General features: G+C 45.3%; 1 protein-coding gene across 1 annotated transcript in view; it reads right to left on the bottom strand.

The window, feature by feature from the left end:
* Nucleotides 1–16,707, bottom strand: part of NECAB2 (N-terminal EF-hand calcium binding protein 2) — an 85,545-nt gene that overhangs the window by 27,087 nt on the left and 41,751 nt on the right. Inside the window, exon 3 of the mRNA XM_086469391.1 lies at nucleotides 16,318–16,426. Coding sequence (XP_086325517.1) covers nucleotides 16,318–16,426 — 109 coding nt within the window. The remainder of the gene's footprint in view (nucleotides 1–16,317; nucleotides 16,427–16,707) is intronic.

Consider the following 16,707-nt stretch of genomic DNA (forward strand, 5'->3'; position numbering starts at 1 on the left):
ATATACTTTTGAGATCCTCCATTTGCCACTTGGGACCTAATTTCTATGACAGAAATACAAGCCAAGAACAAGAGCTCAGCTTTCAACATACATCACCTTCTGAAAAATCAGAGTCCAAGCCAATTTGTCCACAAAAAGGACTGTTTATTGCTCACCACCCACCACCATTTAAATACACTGGAATAATTTGACCAGATAAACATATTAGCAATAGGGAAATCATTTTCTCTGCTGGTTCACATCCAACTATCTCAAAGAAAAACAAAAGTCCTTGAAGCACGATACTCCTCCCTTGTACATGGGAGTTTAAATAGCAACAACCACGCTGTGAGAGCATCTCCTTCGTGGGTTTAATTAAGTGAACTTGCCCAGAGTAATTACTACTGCACAACCAGCAAGAGGAGGGGGTTGCCCAGAGTAATCGCTGTGCCTCCTGTGTATCCAGAGAGAAATACACTTCTCCCTCAAAAACCCCACCCAATGTTGAAGTGTGGTTCGATGAGCACCTGAGCTAATGAAGATCCCTGGGAAGTCACATCTTTGCCTCACAGCATCCCTGATTGCAGATTATCCAGCAGATAGGCTTTTATCTGAGTTATCCCTGTGCTGACTTTCTGTTGCTTTTCCATTGATTTAAAGCACTTAAAAGCCTTTTTTACTTCTCTGCCTGCCTTTCTTGAAACATGTTGCCATCTTTGAGATCCAGGGAAGGGTGGGATGGCAACACCAGACAGGGCACATGTTGCAGCAGGGTGTCCAACAGCCCAGGGATTATGAGCTCAAGTTGAGCATTCCAGCAGCCAGATCTTTGGGTGAGTGCTGGTCCCCCACGTAACCTCCAGGTCTCAGGTCAGAAGCTCCATCTACGTTGACCAGTTCAGCCCAACACTTTGTTTAAGCAAATCAGCATTTTCCAGCAGGAAAAAAAGGTATTTCTGGAAATTTCCCACCATGACTATTTGCTTTAGCTCTTAATAACAAGCCCAGTGCAGCGCAGCACTGGAAGGGGTTATCCAGAGAGCATCCCATGAGGTCTTCAGGACTCAGCATGGCAAAGCCAGGGCTGACCTGATCCAGTGCTGGTGGTGATCCCACTACTAGGGACTAGAGCCCTGCAGAGATCCCTTCCAACCAAAACAGCCATGAGTCTACCATCCAGCATCTCTCCCTCTCTTTCCCCGGCATATCTCTGTCTCCCTAAGGCAAGGCTGATGGCCTCTGACTTGCTGTCGTTAACGCATTTCTCCAGGCTTCTCTTAGATTATAGAGAGGAGCAGAAAAGTTATCTCAGAATGGAAAAGATAACGTGGAGGAGCAGAGCGTGAAATTCTCTTCTTGGGTCCCAGCTCAGCAAAGGGAAAGTCGTCCCAGGCTCTCCCAACAGGCGGCACAATCAAAAACATAATGGGAATTCAGAAGTTGCGAATACATCAAAGTCTCATCTTCATAGCGTATTTCTCATGCAAATAGCTGCCTGGATGTGCTGCTCAAATGCCACTCAACACCTGATCAGCTTCAGCTGAAGATAATAACACTTTTACTTGGGCAGATGAAAGGTTTGCATCAGCAGCCACATGGCTTAGTTGCTTCACCAGCATAGAAAATAGAGGTTTTTCTGAAATCATGTTCTACTTTTATTTCCATCTTCTATTCACAGTTTTGGGTTTTCTACAAGACTTCAAACAAGCAGAGAAACAAATCATCCTCTAGCATTAGCCACCTGCAAAACTAATTTTCATTTAGGAAAGACTAAAAAACAACATGTGCAGCTGGAAAGCATTATTATATCTGATGATACACCTTCTAGTCCCAGCAGCAACAACCACTGTTATCTCAACGTCTCAGAAGTGGAAATTGTACGTACAGATGCCTACCTACTAAGGGGTCACCGATGGTCACTCTTGATTGTTAGTTTCTGAATTCGAAGAAACATTTTTACACAAATCCCAGAGTGAGAGAAATTATTCCAGGCAGAGCAAGAGAAATAGCAAACACTGAATGCCAGCCAGGAGCTGAATAACTTTAATCCTAAAGAACCAAGCAACTCTCCAAGCTTTCTCTTCTGGAGAACACTGCTAAATTCTTCCCAAGACCCACCCAAGTACCTCCTTCACCTGCCTACTTGCCTGAAAAAAAACAACCCCAAGCCACTCATGGTATGATGTAAAAAAGGGCTTCCAAAATCTGAGGTGTCACATGCAAAGAAACAGCATAACCATATGCTGAGGCTGTCCACAACTGTAAGTGCATCCAGCCAGCTGCAGCTTCAAATGACATAGGCAGACAAGTATCCAAAACATATGTCACTTTTGCCTTTAATTTCTTTAGCCGTGGCAAGCTAGCAGTCAGGGCTCTGGTGACCACCTGGCTCTTACCTTAAAGGATGGACTTTATCTCCTGCCAAATATCCCTGTTTCCTGCATGAAATAAATTTAAAATGTATTTTGCAGTGTGCTTCAGCAGGAATAATTCAAAGGTGCATGTACTGATACAGGCACACTTGACCTGCACACAATTCAGTACAACCAATAAATAGAGTGAGCAGCAAGTCTTAAATAACCCAGCAGTTATTTTTCATTCAGCTCTGCCTTTTCCAGCAGGTCAGGGAGTACCACCTATTTAAATTCCCAAAGTGGATGGAGGAGAGCCCATTTGCAAGAGCTGATACAGGGGCTCAACATTCACCCCAGACAGAGGTTTCTGCCAAAATCCATACTACATTAAAAAGGCGCAGTTTTGCAAAGTCCATATGGATTGCCACCTAACTGGGACATTTTCAGCACTGGAGCACAATGACTTACATTAAACACCTACGGAGAACAGCTCCCACAGCGGTTCCTGAAAGGCAGAGAAATGCTGCCTTCTCCAAAGCAAAACTAATAACTTTATTCTTCGCTTGGCATGTGCTCCATCATCGAGCACTTAGGGAGCACAGTAAGGGGGTCTGAAAGCCCAGTAGTGAATCATGTTTTTCTCTGAAGCACTGGTGCCACAGAGAATAAAAATTGGGACAAAGAATTGCCCAGAAACAGAGACAAGCAAAAGGAGGATTTTGTATGAAGTTTTCACATATAGATTTTTTATTACGAAGAGCCTCATCACATACGGTGCATGATTTGGGGTTATAACAGATTCTAAGTACTCTGGGAGACAATTTCTCTCCACCTACTTGCCCTTGCTATCAGCAGGATTTTCATTCATCGGATGGTTTGAAGGCTAAAGGCTAGTGTTGCCAAGGATGTTTTGCCCATCTAAACGCAGGACACGGCTCCTTCCTGCTCCTTGCACAGCTTTCCTCTGGATTTAGGCAGATGGTTACTGAGACAGGGGTGGTTTCACTTCTTTTCCAATACTGCGTGGCCACTGTGGCTAATGCTGCTCTACAAGACAGAAGGTGAGCAGCAGCAGGGCTGCACAGCAAATCTGTATTCAGACACACTGAATATTAATATTTTAATATTAATATTTTCATATGGCTTTCTCTGTGGCTCCTCACCTTGATAAGCCATCTGCATTCTCACTAATATAGACACTGCCCAGATCCAGTTTTCAAGCCATAAGCCTGCATTCACTGGAAATGCTAGCGCCCAAAACTGTGTGCTCTGCACTGTGTGCTTTGCTGCAGAGCACTGGGGCAGCAAACTCCTCATTACAAGCCAGGAATCTGAAAAACACTGGTTTTTCAAGGTAAACTGAACTGACCTTCAATACAAACAATAAAGTAAACACACAGTAAATCTGGCAGGCTCAGGACAAAACACACTCATCCTGCTTCAAGACTGTTCCCTTCCTACACAAGAAGTCTCTGTGAAGTGGCTGCAGTGGGAGCCAGGATGGACCTGCTCTGCCTGCAGAAACACAGAGAGAAACCATGAGGTCCTGGTTCCCTGCTGAGCACTGTCAGGTAGGGCTCTCACTGCCCAAACCAGACAAAAAGCATGTCAGATATCCAGTTCTGTGGTTTCAGCATCACCAAAGATGTTCCTTTAGGTGACCTTCTACCATGATGGGGAACACCAGCAAAAGACTTTCATTCCCTTCTCCTTCGCCTTGACGTGGAAGCCCCTGGGCAGACTCACGAGTGTGGCTGGTGGTTCTCCCACAGACAGTCACACCCTCAGTAAAGTGCCACATGGCCTTACAGCCACCGTGCAGCCCAGGGTGTAGGGCTGACAAGCAGACCTGCTCACTGGCATCCTTCCCACCATGCCAGAAGATGATGAGTTCAGCCTGGAGCAGCTTTCATACCTCCACAATAATGTGTCTGCGTTTTGAAGGCTATTCGAGCTCTGATTGCAAGGGAAAAGGAAAAAAAAAAATAGGATGGTTAGCACTGAATACTAACTCCTAATTGATTCATCATGGCACTGAATCCCACAGGTGGGCAGCGAGCTTTGAGCAGCAATATGTCCAAAAAAGCCTGGACCTACTCCAAAAAGCCTGCAATACCCGAGTGCAGATGTCCTGCCTGGCAGCGTGGTGCAGAAAGGTGGTTGTCATAGCACTCAACATGAGCAGTAATTAGGGATGTGATAGGAAGATGTCTCTTCTCTAGCCAATGACCTGCAATACAATTGTCCTTGTAGCAGCAATAAACCTCACAAAAATAATGTAACGAGGCTTTTAAACCTGCAAAAGAGAATCTCTGAAGACCAAACCCACCAAAGGTATGGATGCAGCAGATGAAGGGATCTCTGCCCCCTGTGACCTCATCTCAGCTGCTGGTCTGCTCCCACAGGATCCATCCCCACCTCTCTCAGCAAAGCACCTTACCTCCACCATGGTTTCACTCTCGTCGCTGTCCTAAAGGAAAGGCTTTTTGTGTGGACTTTCCTGGGTTTGAAAAAGGGAAAACTCTTCTGCAATGATAGCTCATGCTTTCTTGGAAGCTCCTGTGAGTGACCCTGATGGCACCCATGGACCATGTCCCCCATTCCCCTCTCCACAGCCGTGGGCGAGGGCTGTGCACAGGGTGTAAGGTACGATGAGCACAAGGCTCATATACACACGCTGGGGCTTGGTTTGGTGATGATGCCTGCTAACAGCAATATTCCTGGTTTTGCTTGTGCAGCTGATAAAACCAGCATGGGCACTTTGTCAGGGTGGCAAAGATTAAGCACCTCGCCTCTGTATTATGTTCTTTCTGCAGCACAGCTCTCAGAGTTTCCATTTCCTTTCAGGGAATCGATATCTACCATAAAGACAGAGACCATTACAACATAACGCGTTATTTGCTTAGTTTCTCATTTTTAAAGACTCCCACCTGCTGCTATATTTCAAGGCTGGTTCAGCTCCTCACTCCCTTGGCATATTGATTTATTCTGCAGCCACAGTTTATGAAGTGCCAGGTCCCACCTAATGCCAGCCTGCCCTGTGCAAGCCTCCATGCGACTCGATTCCCTACCTACAGCTGCAGGTCCGGGTCAGAAATAACCCGGAGAAGACCCCAGTTGCCTCTCTCATGTCCTAAGGAAGTCTCAAGCTGCAAACCATCCGTGATGCAGATCAGATGCTTTATTTCATCAGTAGTTTCAAGACAAGCAAAATAACATTTTCTATGCAGTGAAGTATTTGACAGAACAAATTACACAGGTCTAATCATCAAGGGCACCAAGAAAAGTGTCTGAATATGGATAAAAATGAAACAAGTGGTCTGGATGCTGTTGGAAAACATACTCTAAGCTCTCGCTAGTTAAAAGAGAAATAAATGTCACTTTGAAAAATGGCAGGGGCAATAAACTGGCACCTGCGGGGTACCAGACACTTGTTTGTTCATTCATCAGCAACTGCAATATGGCATTTCAGGCTGTCAGCAGGTACTAGACCATCTTGCTTTGTCACATAGCTCCGGAGCTGGGGTCTGTGTACTGCCAATGAGCTGGGCTCAGCATCAGCAAGGCTCTGCCCTACCGCTTCTATAAATTAACATAAAAAATTCAGCATAAAGATGTCATTTTCCAGAAAGTGCTGATCATGAATCCAAACTCCGTGGAGTGCAGGAAAGTCCAAGGCAGAGACGTCTCACTGCCACTTTCCCTGCCTGCCCTCTGCAAGTCACAGCACCTTGCTGCCTGCAGCCACTCCACAGAAGCACTGTGGGTTTGGGAACACCACAGCCTTCTGTAACTCAGTTGCGGGCAAGGGGATGTTTTTTCCACCTCTGTATCCAATCAGGTCACCCAGGATCTGCATGTTAAGAGCAAAAATTGATGGGGTTGTTTCTGCCCATGGAAGAAAATTCGGGGTGATTAAGGTGTCCTTCTCTTGCATCTCTCTTTGTACCTTGTAAGGCCGTTTCACAGTCTATTAAAAATAATCAACATCATCTCTCTCTGCTTTGTCAGAGGTGCACAGAACCTCTAACCACGCACTTGCAAAAGAAAATCTCTTGAAAAGCTCATAAAATCTCTAAACAAGAAGACAACACAATAAAATGCCTGTTTACAGTGCAATGGATATGCTGAAAAAAATTTATCAGTGCAGCAATGATTTACTAAGCTTAATCCAACAGTTAGTTTCTAACCACAGCCATCACCTTAAATAAAACAGACGTTTAGTACAGTACTAAACATTTTCAAATCTCTGTGTGCACCAAATCCTTAATAAATTGCATCTAAACTCTTGACTTGTTTTTTTTATGTTTTTTTGGCGGGTGGAGGAATGGATGACTTGATCTTGAAAATACCACTCTGCCAACAAGTACATCAAGGAAAAGAGAAGGCAGGTTTAACTACAGCCTACAAGTAACTCAGCTGCTAGGAGGGCTGGCACTTCTGAGTTTATTAAATTGCTGATTATTATATACACACTTGGACCCAGTGTGTATATATACTGGGTTATATCAGCTCTCGTTTAATTTATCCCCAGACAGTGTCAGGCAAAACTGGGACTACAACCGTTGGAAGGATGGGCTGTACATGTCACAGCCAGCACAGAGGCAGCACAGCTGACCCCTTTGCTCTCAGGATATTTCCACCAGCTCTGCTTTGGAAACACAGCATGGGTTTTTTTGTGATATTTTCGTTATGTTGCATTGAGATAATTGATTATTTAATTTTGCCATCCTGGTCCCATGCAGAGCTGGCATCTTCAGCCTGTGTCCTGCATCACAGCCTGCTTTAAACTTCAGGCTTCATCTCACATATGCCTTTCACCAACAGTAAGTACAGCGGTTGTGTCTGAGTTAACAACACATCAAAATTTTGCTGTTCAAATTGATCAGCCTTAAAATAGACTTTTAAATACCAGCTCTTTGTGATGCATTTGGACTGCTCTGTAATATCAACTTCATTACTGGGATAGTTACTATAACTATTTTGGTTTTGCATAATAGGGATCTCCTGTTTGCAGAAAAATATATTTAAAAAAAAAAAAACAAACCAAACCAGGAAGGAAAACGATGGTTTCAATCTATGATGCTTATTTATGAAATCACAACATAGCCCTCCTGCCGTGGGATGCTCAATAAAGTGCTTTAAAAAACAAAGAAAGAGAAAGTTGTCCAGATGGGCTCCTGTTCACCACTCAGCCTTCAACCCACGAGTGTTTTCCCAGTCTGGCCAGTTTAATAATATTTTCCCAGCTGCTTTGTTAAAGCCTGATCAACATTCAGCCAGGACAGCTTCACACATGCCCTGCATACAGGGAGCAATCCTATGGTGCCGCACGCCGAAAGCAAGAGCAGTGGCAATCTGAGCAACTATCAGGTACCACTCGCTCACATTTATGCTGCATCTCTTCTCAGAGTCGTGATGCTGAGCAGTGACTGGAGGGGCTCAGGTCACTACCCCACCAAATACTGCTGTAGAGAACTTGAGGGCCCTTGCAAAGCCAATGCTGCTCTGCAAGGGCCCACTATGACAAGGACAAGAACAAGATAGGCATGCGGACACAGTGACAAACCAGTTATAAAGGTGGAAAAGATTTACGTATGCATAGCAGGGACTGGGAATCACTGTCCGGAATTTGGAGCGGTACTGTACTGGCCGCTGCAGGGCTGAGTTACCCAGAGGAGAGCTACTTGTACCTGGTTGACAGATAAACCCTTGTCCTTGCCCTGCTGTGTTGGTGTCCCAGTCCTCCCTCGGCAAGAAAGCCAAGGGATGCTGTGATTTTTTTACCTTCATAGGGGCAGGCTAATGACACTGATAACTCTCAGTGTCTTGCAGCAAAGCTATACTTCAGCTGTTTTTTCAGAGACAAACTTCCCTCCACATCTTGGCCCTCTCGTTTCCACCAAAAAAAAAAGTAATTTATGCATGTTTTTAACCTCTCATTATATCTTAGCTTGATTTTCAGAGCAAACCATTAAAACAAATAAATGCTATTTCTTTTTTTGGGGGGAGGCAAGGATGTCTCAGGGGTTTTTTTGCACAAACTGCTAACAGTATGAATTGGTCAGAAATAGTCTTTTTTGATAAATGAACATTTAACTTTCTGCCTATTTCTACTTGATATGGAAGCCTGGACTAATCTGATTTCTATTTGTAAACTCTACAATACTGAACTGCAAAAGAGACAGGGAAAAACTAATTGTTCGGAGCTCAGCTGAATGATTTGCTAATTGCCAGAAGCAAATGGTAAGGTGTTGATAGCATGAATTAAAATAAAATCAGCTTCCTCCTCCTTTTCGATTTTTGAGGTATCTTGGTTATCACCGAAGTTGTATGTAGGAGAGGAAGAAATTAGAGCAACAAACATGCAGGTTTTGGTATGTGACGCACAACTGGCAGGGAACTAGTAAAAGAATCGTAAAGCGAGAAATCCTTGTACTCTGTGACCTGTATTTTCCCAGTATCTTTGTTTCTCATGTATTCTCTTCTCCTGCTACTGAAAAATCATCTAAATCTCCCCAAATTCAGTCCCAAGGCAGACAGCTTCCTCTCCCTACCAAACAGCAGCTGGACGCTGCTGCTTGATCGTGGTGCCCCATGCACACTCACTCAGAAAAAAACACACGGATAAACTTGTAAAACTGCAGCTTAAACCAAAATTATCTCTTTGAATACCTACATGACTCGAACACAAGCAGCTGCTTAGAATTAAATCTTAGTCACTTTTATGGTTTTAACGCAAGATCTTGGTATCTTTCCATTCCCTAGAAAAGAAAATCTCTGATGCAGGACAGCCCTGCACAGTCTGAAAAATAAGAAGCCGAGCCCCAGTCCCAGCTAGAAAACCCTCTGGTGTGATACTTCTCTGATCTATTTGCACAGATAAACCCTCTCCAATCCTCACCCTCTGCAGCAAACACCAGCACACTGCTCCCAGCTCCAATCTGCCTTGCTACCAGCATTAAACAGGCTCCCTCCAGGGACCCTGCCAAGAGGCTGCCTGGTAAAACAGCTGAGAAATATGATTAGAAATAGAAAAAGGTTCTCAAATGTTTTTTCAAACAGGTCTCTGTGCAGTTTTTACAGCTTCATTTTTCTCCCAATGACTTTCCCGGTGAGTGATTTTTTTTTAAAAAAAAACCCTTTTCTTTGGAAACTGAGATGTTTTGTAGCTCTATCAGCACACAGCTGCTGAGCACCAGTTTGGCACCAAGTATTTCTCCACTTAAACGAAAAGTAGAGCAGAGTATATAGCATAAGTGACATGTTGGCACAGAGGAGAATAAGATAGGACTCAAAAAAACATCTTCCACATAAACAGAAAGAAGAAAATCCACCAAATGCCCACACTCTCAAGCACCAGAAATTAGAGCCAGACATATAATTTTTGTGCAATCATTTTGTTCCTTTCAGAAGAGAGCTATCTCTTGAATCAGTTAATCAAAATCTCAGCTGATTATACCATCCATGTTTGTTTCCCAGAGAGCTAATTGAGAACATTCAATATTCAAAAATTAAGTTGGTATCAATGAGCACATCCATCTCTGTAGTGTGGGCTTTGGCTCCCAGACAAATCCGGCACTCCACTGAGTCAGGTTTGCAATGCAAACAGCCAAGACTAGGGAAGGGGAGAAAAACAGGAAAAAATTACTCAATCATACTCATCATTGTTCCTTGCCCAAGAAGTGGAAGTATTTTCAGTTCAACTTTGAGAGGACGGGACCACAGAAGCCTGGAGAAAAGCATGGTCAGCACAAGCTAAAGCCCATAATGGACCCTATCAGATGGAGTCTCCTCACACCGAAGGACACTAGACCCAACGCAGGTTGTGGGAAGGTAAAGCATCGCAGAGGGTATGCCTGGGGGGACTGTGGTATCCAAACAAAGTGGTAACAACAGACCTCTTCCACCAGAGGAAAAAAATTACTGAAGCAGAACGACAGCAGGCTGCTGCATGATCGAAGGTCCTGAAGGAGTCCGGGTCTGGAGCAGCATTGTGTGATGGAAGGAGGGTGTTGAGAACCTCATGCTCACTGGTGATGATGTGACGCTCCATTTCTGCCCAGGCTACCAGCTGGAGCACAAGGTATAGCTTGAGCTTGCAGCTTCCTTGCAAGTTGTTCACTGCCTGCTGTTCACTTGGGAACAGATTTTGCATTCCTTTTCCTTTGCCTCTGACCCCTCCAGAATGCTACATTGCTCTTATACAACACCAGGAGTTTTCAGAGTCAGCATACTACCAAGCCAGAGAGCTGCAGGGCTGCTACTGAGACATCTTGCTTAGCTCCTTCCACGGGAAACAGCATCAGTCTGGACCCCCAACTACACCAGCAGCACCTTGCCAGCATCTTCTCCCACTTTTTGGGATGCTGATCACCATCATGGAGCATTAAACTTCACAGGCACCAAGTTTTATGTGTTTGCACAGGGTCTAATGGAAAAAAACATTACTCTCAAAGTAATGGGGAAACAAAATTCATTAATGCAAGCTATCAGTCCAATTTTGAGAGCTTCTGGCCCCACAAATGCCCTGATGATCTCTGCATAGGGTCAAAATCAGACACGAGCTGGGGGATTTTTCCCAGCTGAGTTACAGAAGGAAGGGGCCTGGGAAGGCCAGGCAGGAGGCACGCATGCTGCTGTCCTCCCTCCCTCTCCTTAGAGCCCTCGGCACTGGCACCAATGCTCTGCGTGGCTGCCTCCAGCTTGAAACACACACTGTAAGCAGCAAGTCACAACTGTAGGAGACAGCTCGCTCCAGCTCGTATCCCTCATTAGCACTAACATGATCTTAACAGCTTCTCCGGCACAGTTAACCGCCAGTGAAATATAGGCTTGTCCCTCCTTGTTTGCTCTGCTTCCATCAGCCTTAAGTAACCGGCGCTTGCTGAGAAGCTGTCCCACCGTGCCAGCCCAGGCTGGACCCACGTCAGCCAGCTTCACTTCGCCAGGCAGCAGGTTGCCCCCACCAGCAGCTCTGCTTGCGACTGCAGCTGTTGGAACACCCTGCGCAGGGCCAGGTACGCCCAATCTCCCTGCAAAAGCAGGGGCAGCCCAAAGCTCCCACCCTGTCCACATTGGCACTGCAGGTCTCTTGAAATGCTGGAGCTGAATCCACCACTGGAAGCAGCATGGCTGTGCCGACACAGCGCTCTCCAGGCTGACACGCTCCGCTTCGCAGTGGGACTAATTAGTGCAGGCAGAGAAGTTCATCAGCACCGTTACCTGCTTCCAGGGTGGCCCTGTGCAGCTGTGCCTCCCGTAGCTCTGGGGTTGAATAGAGCACTCGGGTTGGTAGCTGCCCTGACCGTACCCCACTACACCCCTGCACCCCAAAGTGATCCCAAATTACTCTGGTTTATAATACAGCTCCCTGTGGTACCTGAGCAGCTGAGGGGCTGGGGGAGGAAGGTGGCTCCATGCTTCCAAGAGAGGTGCTGTTCAGCATCCGAGTGTATGCGATTAATTTTTCCCATCCATCCCCCCACCATCGCCCCTCTGGACTACCATCCTAGGTAACTGCCACAAAGGGCAGGAGGCAGCATGCTGCTGAACACCGCACAGGCTGGAGAACCCCATCATCTTCAGTCCTCCATTTGTCACAAACCTCCAGCAAAAGTGACAGTCTGGGGAAGCTGTGAAGGGTTTCTGAGAAGAGATACCACTTCTGTTAATTATCCTGTATGCATGCTCCAACCTTTTTTAATGTTTGCCACTGGAGAGAAGAGCTCATCTAGAGAGGGGGAAGGGGGAGAAATGAAACGATTAAAAGAATAGACATAAGCCTAGCAAGGAGGTAACAAATGACAGAGCGGCAGAATGCTAATGCCATTTTCTTGGCCCCTTGTGAGTGGACCTGTACAGGTCATCAGAGAAGTCCTGCTCCAGTGAGCAGATCTCTCCCCAAAGGATTGTCCTCTGCAGCTATGAAAAATGTATGAGACAGAAAAGGCATTTTTAAAATCCTCTGCCAGGACTACCTTTGTTTGGTCAACAGCCACGTCTGACCTCTCCCTGCTTTCACAAGGACTGAGAAGTGGTCCTTTCTTTCGAGGGGATGCAGAGTGGGTGTAAGTGCTGGCCCAGGGAGCTGGAAGAAGATGGGTGCTGTGGGTTCAGACAAAGAAAGTTTCTCATCCAGTATCACAGTAACATTTTAAAAGAGCTTTATCTGGTCATTTGTGACCCTAAGACTTGTTTGACTTGCCATTTGCAATGTCTTTTTCCTTTTAAAACTGATACATATTGTTAGGAAATGTAAGAAAAGGTGTAGATAACTCTGCAAATATAATAGGATTTCCCAGGTGAACATCAATCTAATGTTTTCTAAAGCCCTGTTCTGCCTCTAAACCAAATATATATATATATTTAAGTATGTGTGTCTACACATAATTTGTGCGATTCCAGTAGCATTAATATTAACATATCATTACCTCCCCATTAATCTTCAGGCAGATCCCCATAAAGCACTGCTGAAACCTCCTGAAATAGCAGCTAAAACCAATAGTGAAAAACCACGTAGCAACATCTTGCTTTCACCTCCTGCTTCAGCTGGGAGGAGGGAAGGAGGGCAGCCAGTGTGAGCAAAGGAGAGAAAAACACCACTTGATCGTTGTTTTTAAGCAACAGCAGGTTTATGAATATAACTTTGCCAAAAAACCCAAATTAAATATGCGACACATTTTGCATGTTCCTGCTGCCAGATGAAACAACCTGTCTTTGCACTCTGCCATGGATGGCGGGTTCTCTTATGGACATAGCCGTTAATAAAACCCTGGGGCGGGTGTTTGGACCATAACATTAACCTCCTAGAGACACTTCCCAGTCAAGAAGAAAGAAGGAGCCTCATTAGTGCCCCTGGGATATTGTGAGGTATCTCATTTGAGTTCAGCATCCTCTTAACCGTACCTTGCTGGTAATTGGGTGTTTTGCTGTCTGACTGTGATGCCCGAGACTGGCACACACTCCACACAGCAGCACAGCTACTCCTGCATCCACAACCAACCTCATCTTCCCACTCCTCTGCCCAACTTTTCTCCTTTCCACCATCTTCCCAACTACAGCAAGTCAAGAAACTGGTAGAGACACTCATTTTGTCTACTCCAGTAAGGCAGTTTCCTGATTCTAAAAATACTCCAGGAAATCGAATCAACATTTTGTAATTTGGCTGGTAACAGCAATTACTAATAATCAGCAGGAACATAATTTTCTTCATTTTCTACTTTATCTGTAATGTAATTTCAATAGCAAACTTTGTTTTGCACACTAAACAAACATGATGGGCAATATAGGAAAAACGCAGAGATAAAACAGTATATCAAAAATAGCCTTAAAAATAAATAATCTTCTATCAAATAGCAAATAATTGTCATTCAAACAGCCTTTTGGAGAAGTAAAGTTAATACTGTTCCTATGCTCCCCTGTAAAATGAAAGGTCCACTCCACTCTTACCCGGTGACAGCAGCGCTCAAAATTGCAGTCCTAGCTCTTGGGTGTGCCAGAGGCTGGAGGCATCACCCTTCCTGCCCGACCTCCCACAGATGCAGCAGAGAACAAAAGACAGGGCAAGGTGAAGAGCACATACACAACTTGAAGGACTGTACCAGATGCAAGACTGCAGTCAGGCAAACTACTCATTTCATGAAGCCCGTCTCTGAAATAGGTTTTCTGGGGACTAAGAGTGCTCTTGCAGATAAAAAAAAACAAGGAAGGGTGATCAACTCATTGTTTTTTCTTCTGGCCAATAACAGCAGATGCTACACTGCTTTGCAAGTATCAGTCCCTAACGGGTATTGATGAGTGGATCAAGCCAGCTTGGCAAAAGAAAAATACTACTGAATTACGGTAAGTCTTGCCACACTCAGGAGCTGCTCAGAAAGACCCTGCTTACTGGCAACACTGTTGCACAGCATTTAGAAATGGCACATTTTCTCTCTGTCCAGTTTAGAAGACACCCTTTACTAAGGCTCAGAGCAAGCTGCAGATTCTCTACAATCCTCAAGCAAAAATGGACTACAGTCCAGTTTCCCATTTCAAGAAGGCCAGAAGGAACACCCACGCACTAACCCCTATACACCCCAGTTTGCACATCAGCTATCTGCATCCTTTCAAAGGCCAGATGATAAGCCTGAGTTGATAAGCTCAGGCAATGCAATAATTTCAGAATGGAGGCAGGTGTGCACCTGAGTCCCAGAGTCTATAGACAGCCCACCCAGGAGCATCACCTGGAGCCAAATAAACAGACCCACAAAGCATAAGGCAGCATCAAGCACCTATTGAAGAGGAACCATTACAAGGGATGGATCATTCCCAGATAATTTTGGTAACAAGATCACTTAAGTTCCTTTGACTAATTATTCAGTGAATAGTATATACCAAGCTGGTCTTTGGCATTTCTGATCTTGGAATAAACTGGGAACTAGACACATTGAAAAGACGGGATTTTGAGAATCCTCACATTTACTTTTCTTTCAGAAACATCTTCAGCAGCAGCCCCTGAACCAGGGTTGATGAGTTTTACATACACTGCTTTGTTGCCAGCACACTCTAGAGCAATCGCTGCTTTCCAAGGGCTAATTTGGATGGGTGGTAAAGCATGCACCACTCACACGGCAAGACTCGGTCTACCTGCTGCCAGAAAGCTTTATAATTAACCAGACTACTATTTTTTTTAGCACTTACTGCAAGGCTTCTCATTTGAAATTGGATTCTTTTTTCATCTGCTTTTTGGACAGATTTTTTGTCTCTAGAGGAATAAGAGTCACACTGGAATATGACTCAAAGCTGGCTTTCGTTTGTAGTTCCAAACAGCCTAAACTACTCAGGCTTTTGAAGACAGGTTCCTGTTGGAAAGAGAAAACCCACCAGTGGTCTGTGTTCTTTGTGCTGGTGCCCAGCACCGTCACTAGCTACTGGCATGGGGGGCTCCCACCGTGGCCCTGCAGACCCCATGGCTTCATGCTGATCCTGAACATCACTGGTGCCAGAAACTTGTCAGGAGGCTCACAAACACCTCAGACCCTGCCAAAGGCAAAGGCAGAGGCAGGCAGAGGGCACGTTGAGGGAAAGACAGCAAAGACAGGCAGAGGGGAAGGAAACATCAGCTGCTAACAAGTTTGTCACCTTAATTTGATAGCTCAGCAAAGCCTGCAAAGTCTTGATCCTCAGTGATAGCAGTCAGGTGCCATATTTAGCTTCACCTTTGATGTAATGTCAGACTAAAGCATGCCTAGATCCCCCCTCTGCCATCATTTTTCTCAACCGCTATTGCAGCTGCAGTGCAGACAGGTCTGTGCTGCTCGTGGATCCGTCCCTTTGCTGTCTTACCCAGGCTTGCCCAGGACAGAAGTACAGCCACATCAGGCTGCTGGGATCAGAGTAGAGGCAAAGCTTCTACAACAGCGGCTGCAGTGCTTGGGCTGGCCTCCACACAGCTGAACTTCACCTTGTAGAGAGGGGGGCTTTTGTCTATTAAGTGCTAGAGCAATCACTGCACATGGGGATATTTTGGACAGGAGGCGGGGAGGCGTGGCCCAAGTACAGGGGATACAGAGAGAGCATGAAGAGGCAAGACCACGGATCATTCCAGTTTGTCGTGTGTAGAACAGCTGGATAGGACGATGCTTACAGAGATTCACAATGTTACCCTTTATAGTACAGTAAAGCTTTTAGATAAAGTGGAAAAGATGAAGAGCCATTTAAATGCCCTCATGGTTAAAACAAAGCACGATTTCAGATGCCATAAAGATCAGGTTGCACTAAGGAAAATGGCCTGAAAAAAACACCAAGACCAAAGAAGTCATAATGGCCATCATGATGAAACAAAAACCAAGCAGAAATCGAGATTTTGCAAAGTTTTGCAAAGCAAGTTGCACCCCTGCAGCCTCTGCAGAGTGTAGCTCTCCAGAGCACCACTGCCCCTGCGCACTATTACTGTGATCCAAAGGCTCTGTGAAACAGGAGGGTGTCAGCAAGGGAAACTTACTTGGTGTTGTCCGAGTCAATGGTGTGAAAGAGCTTCTCAAGTTCTTCTTCATTGAGTGTCCCATCAGAAAAAAAGGCCTGGAACTCCTCCAGGGACAGCTTCCCATCATCTGCAAACAGCAACACAGCCACCATTAGAGAATGGGCAAAGCAAGGGGCACAACAATTGAAAATCAAGAATTATGTTCAGATTTAAAGATTCAGACCAAAGTGATCTCAAAGTGCTTCTGCACAACTGGCCCTCAACCAGCTCAGAGCTCACTGGCCACAAGGTGGGACCTGGCAGCACCAGATCCAGGTGAAGCTTCATTGCTCCTGTGTATGGATGCACTGGCCAGAAGCTTCATTGCTCCTGGGTATGGATGCACTGGCCATTAGCAACTAATTGAGC

This window comes from Leptosomus discolor, chromosome 8 (assembly GCF_034619465.1).
Source record: "Leptosomus discolor isolate bLepDis1 chromosome 8, bLepDis1.hap2, whole genome shotgun sequence".
NCBI classification, from domain to species: domain Eukaryota; kingdom Metazoa; phylum Chordata; class Aves; order Leptosomiformes; family Leptosomidae; genus Leptosomus; species Leptosomus discolor.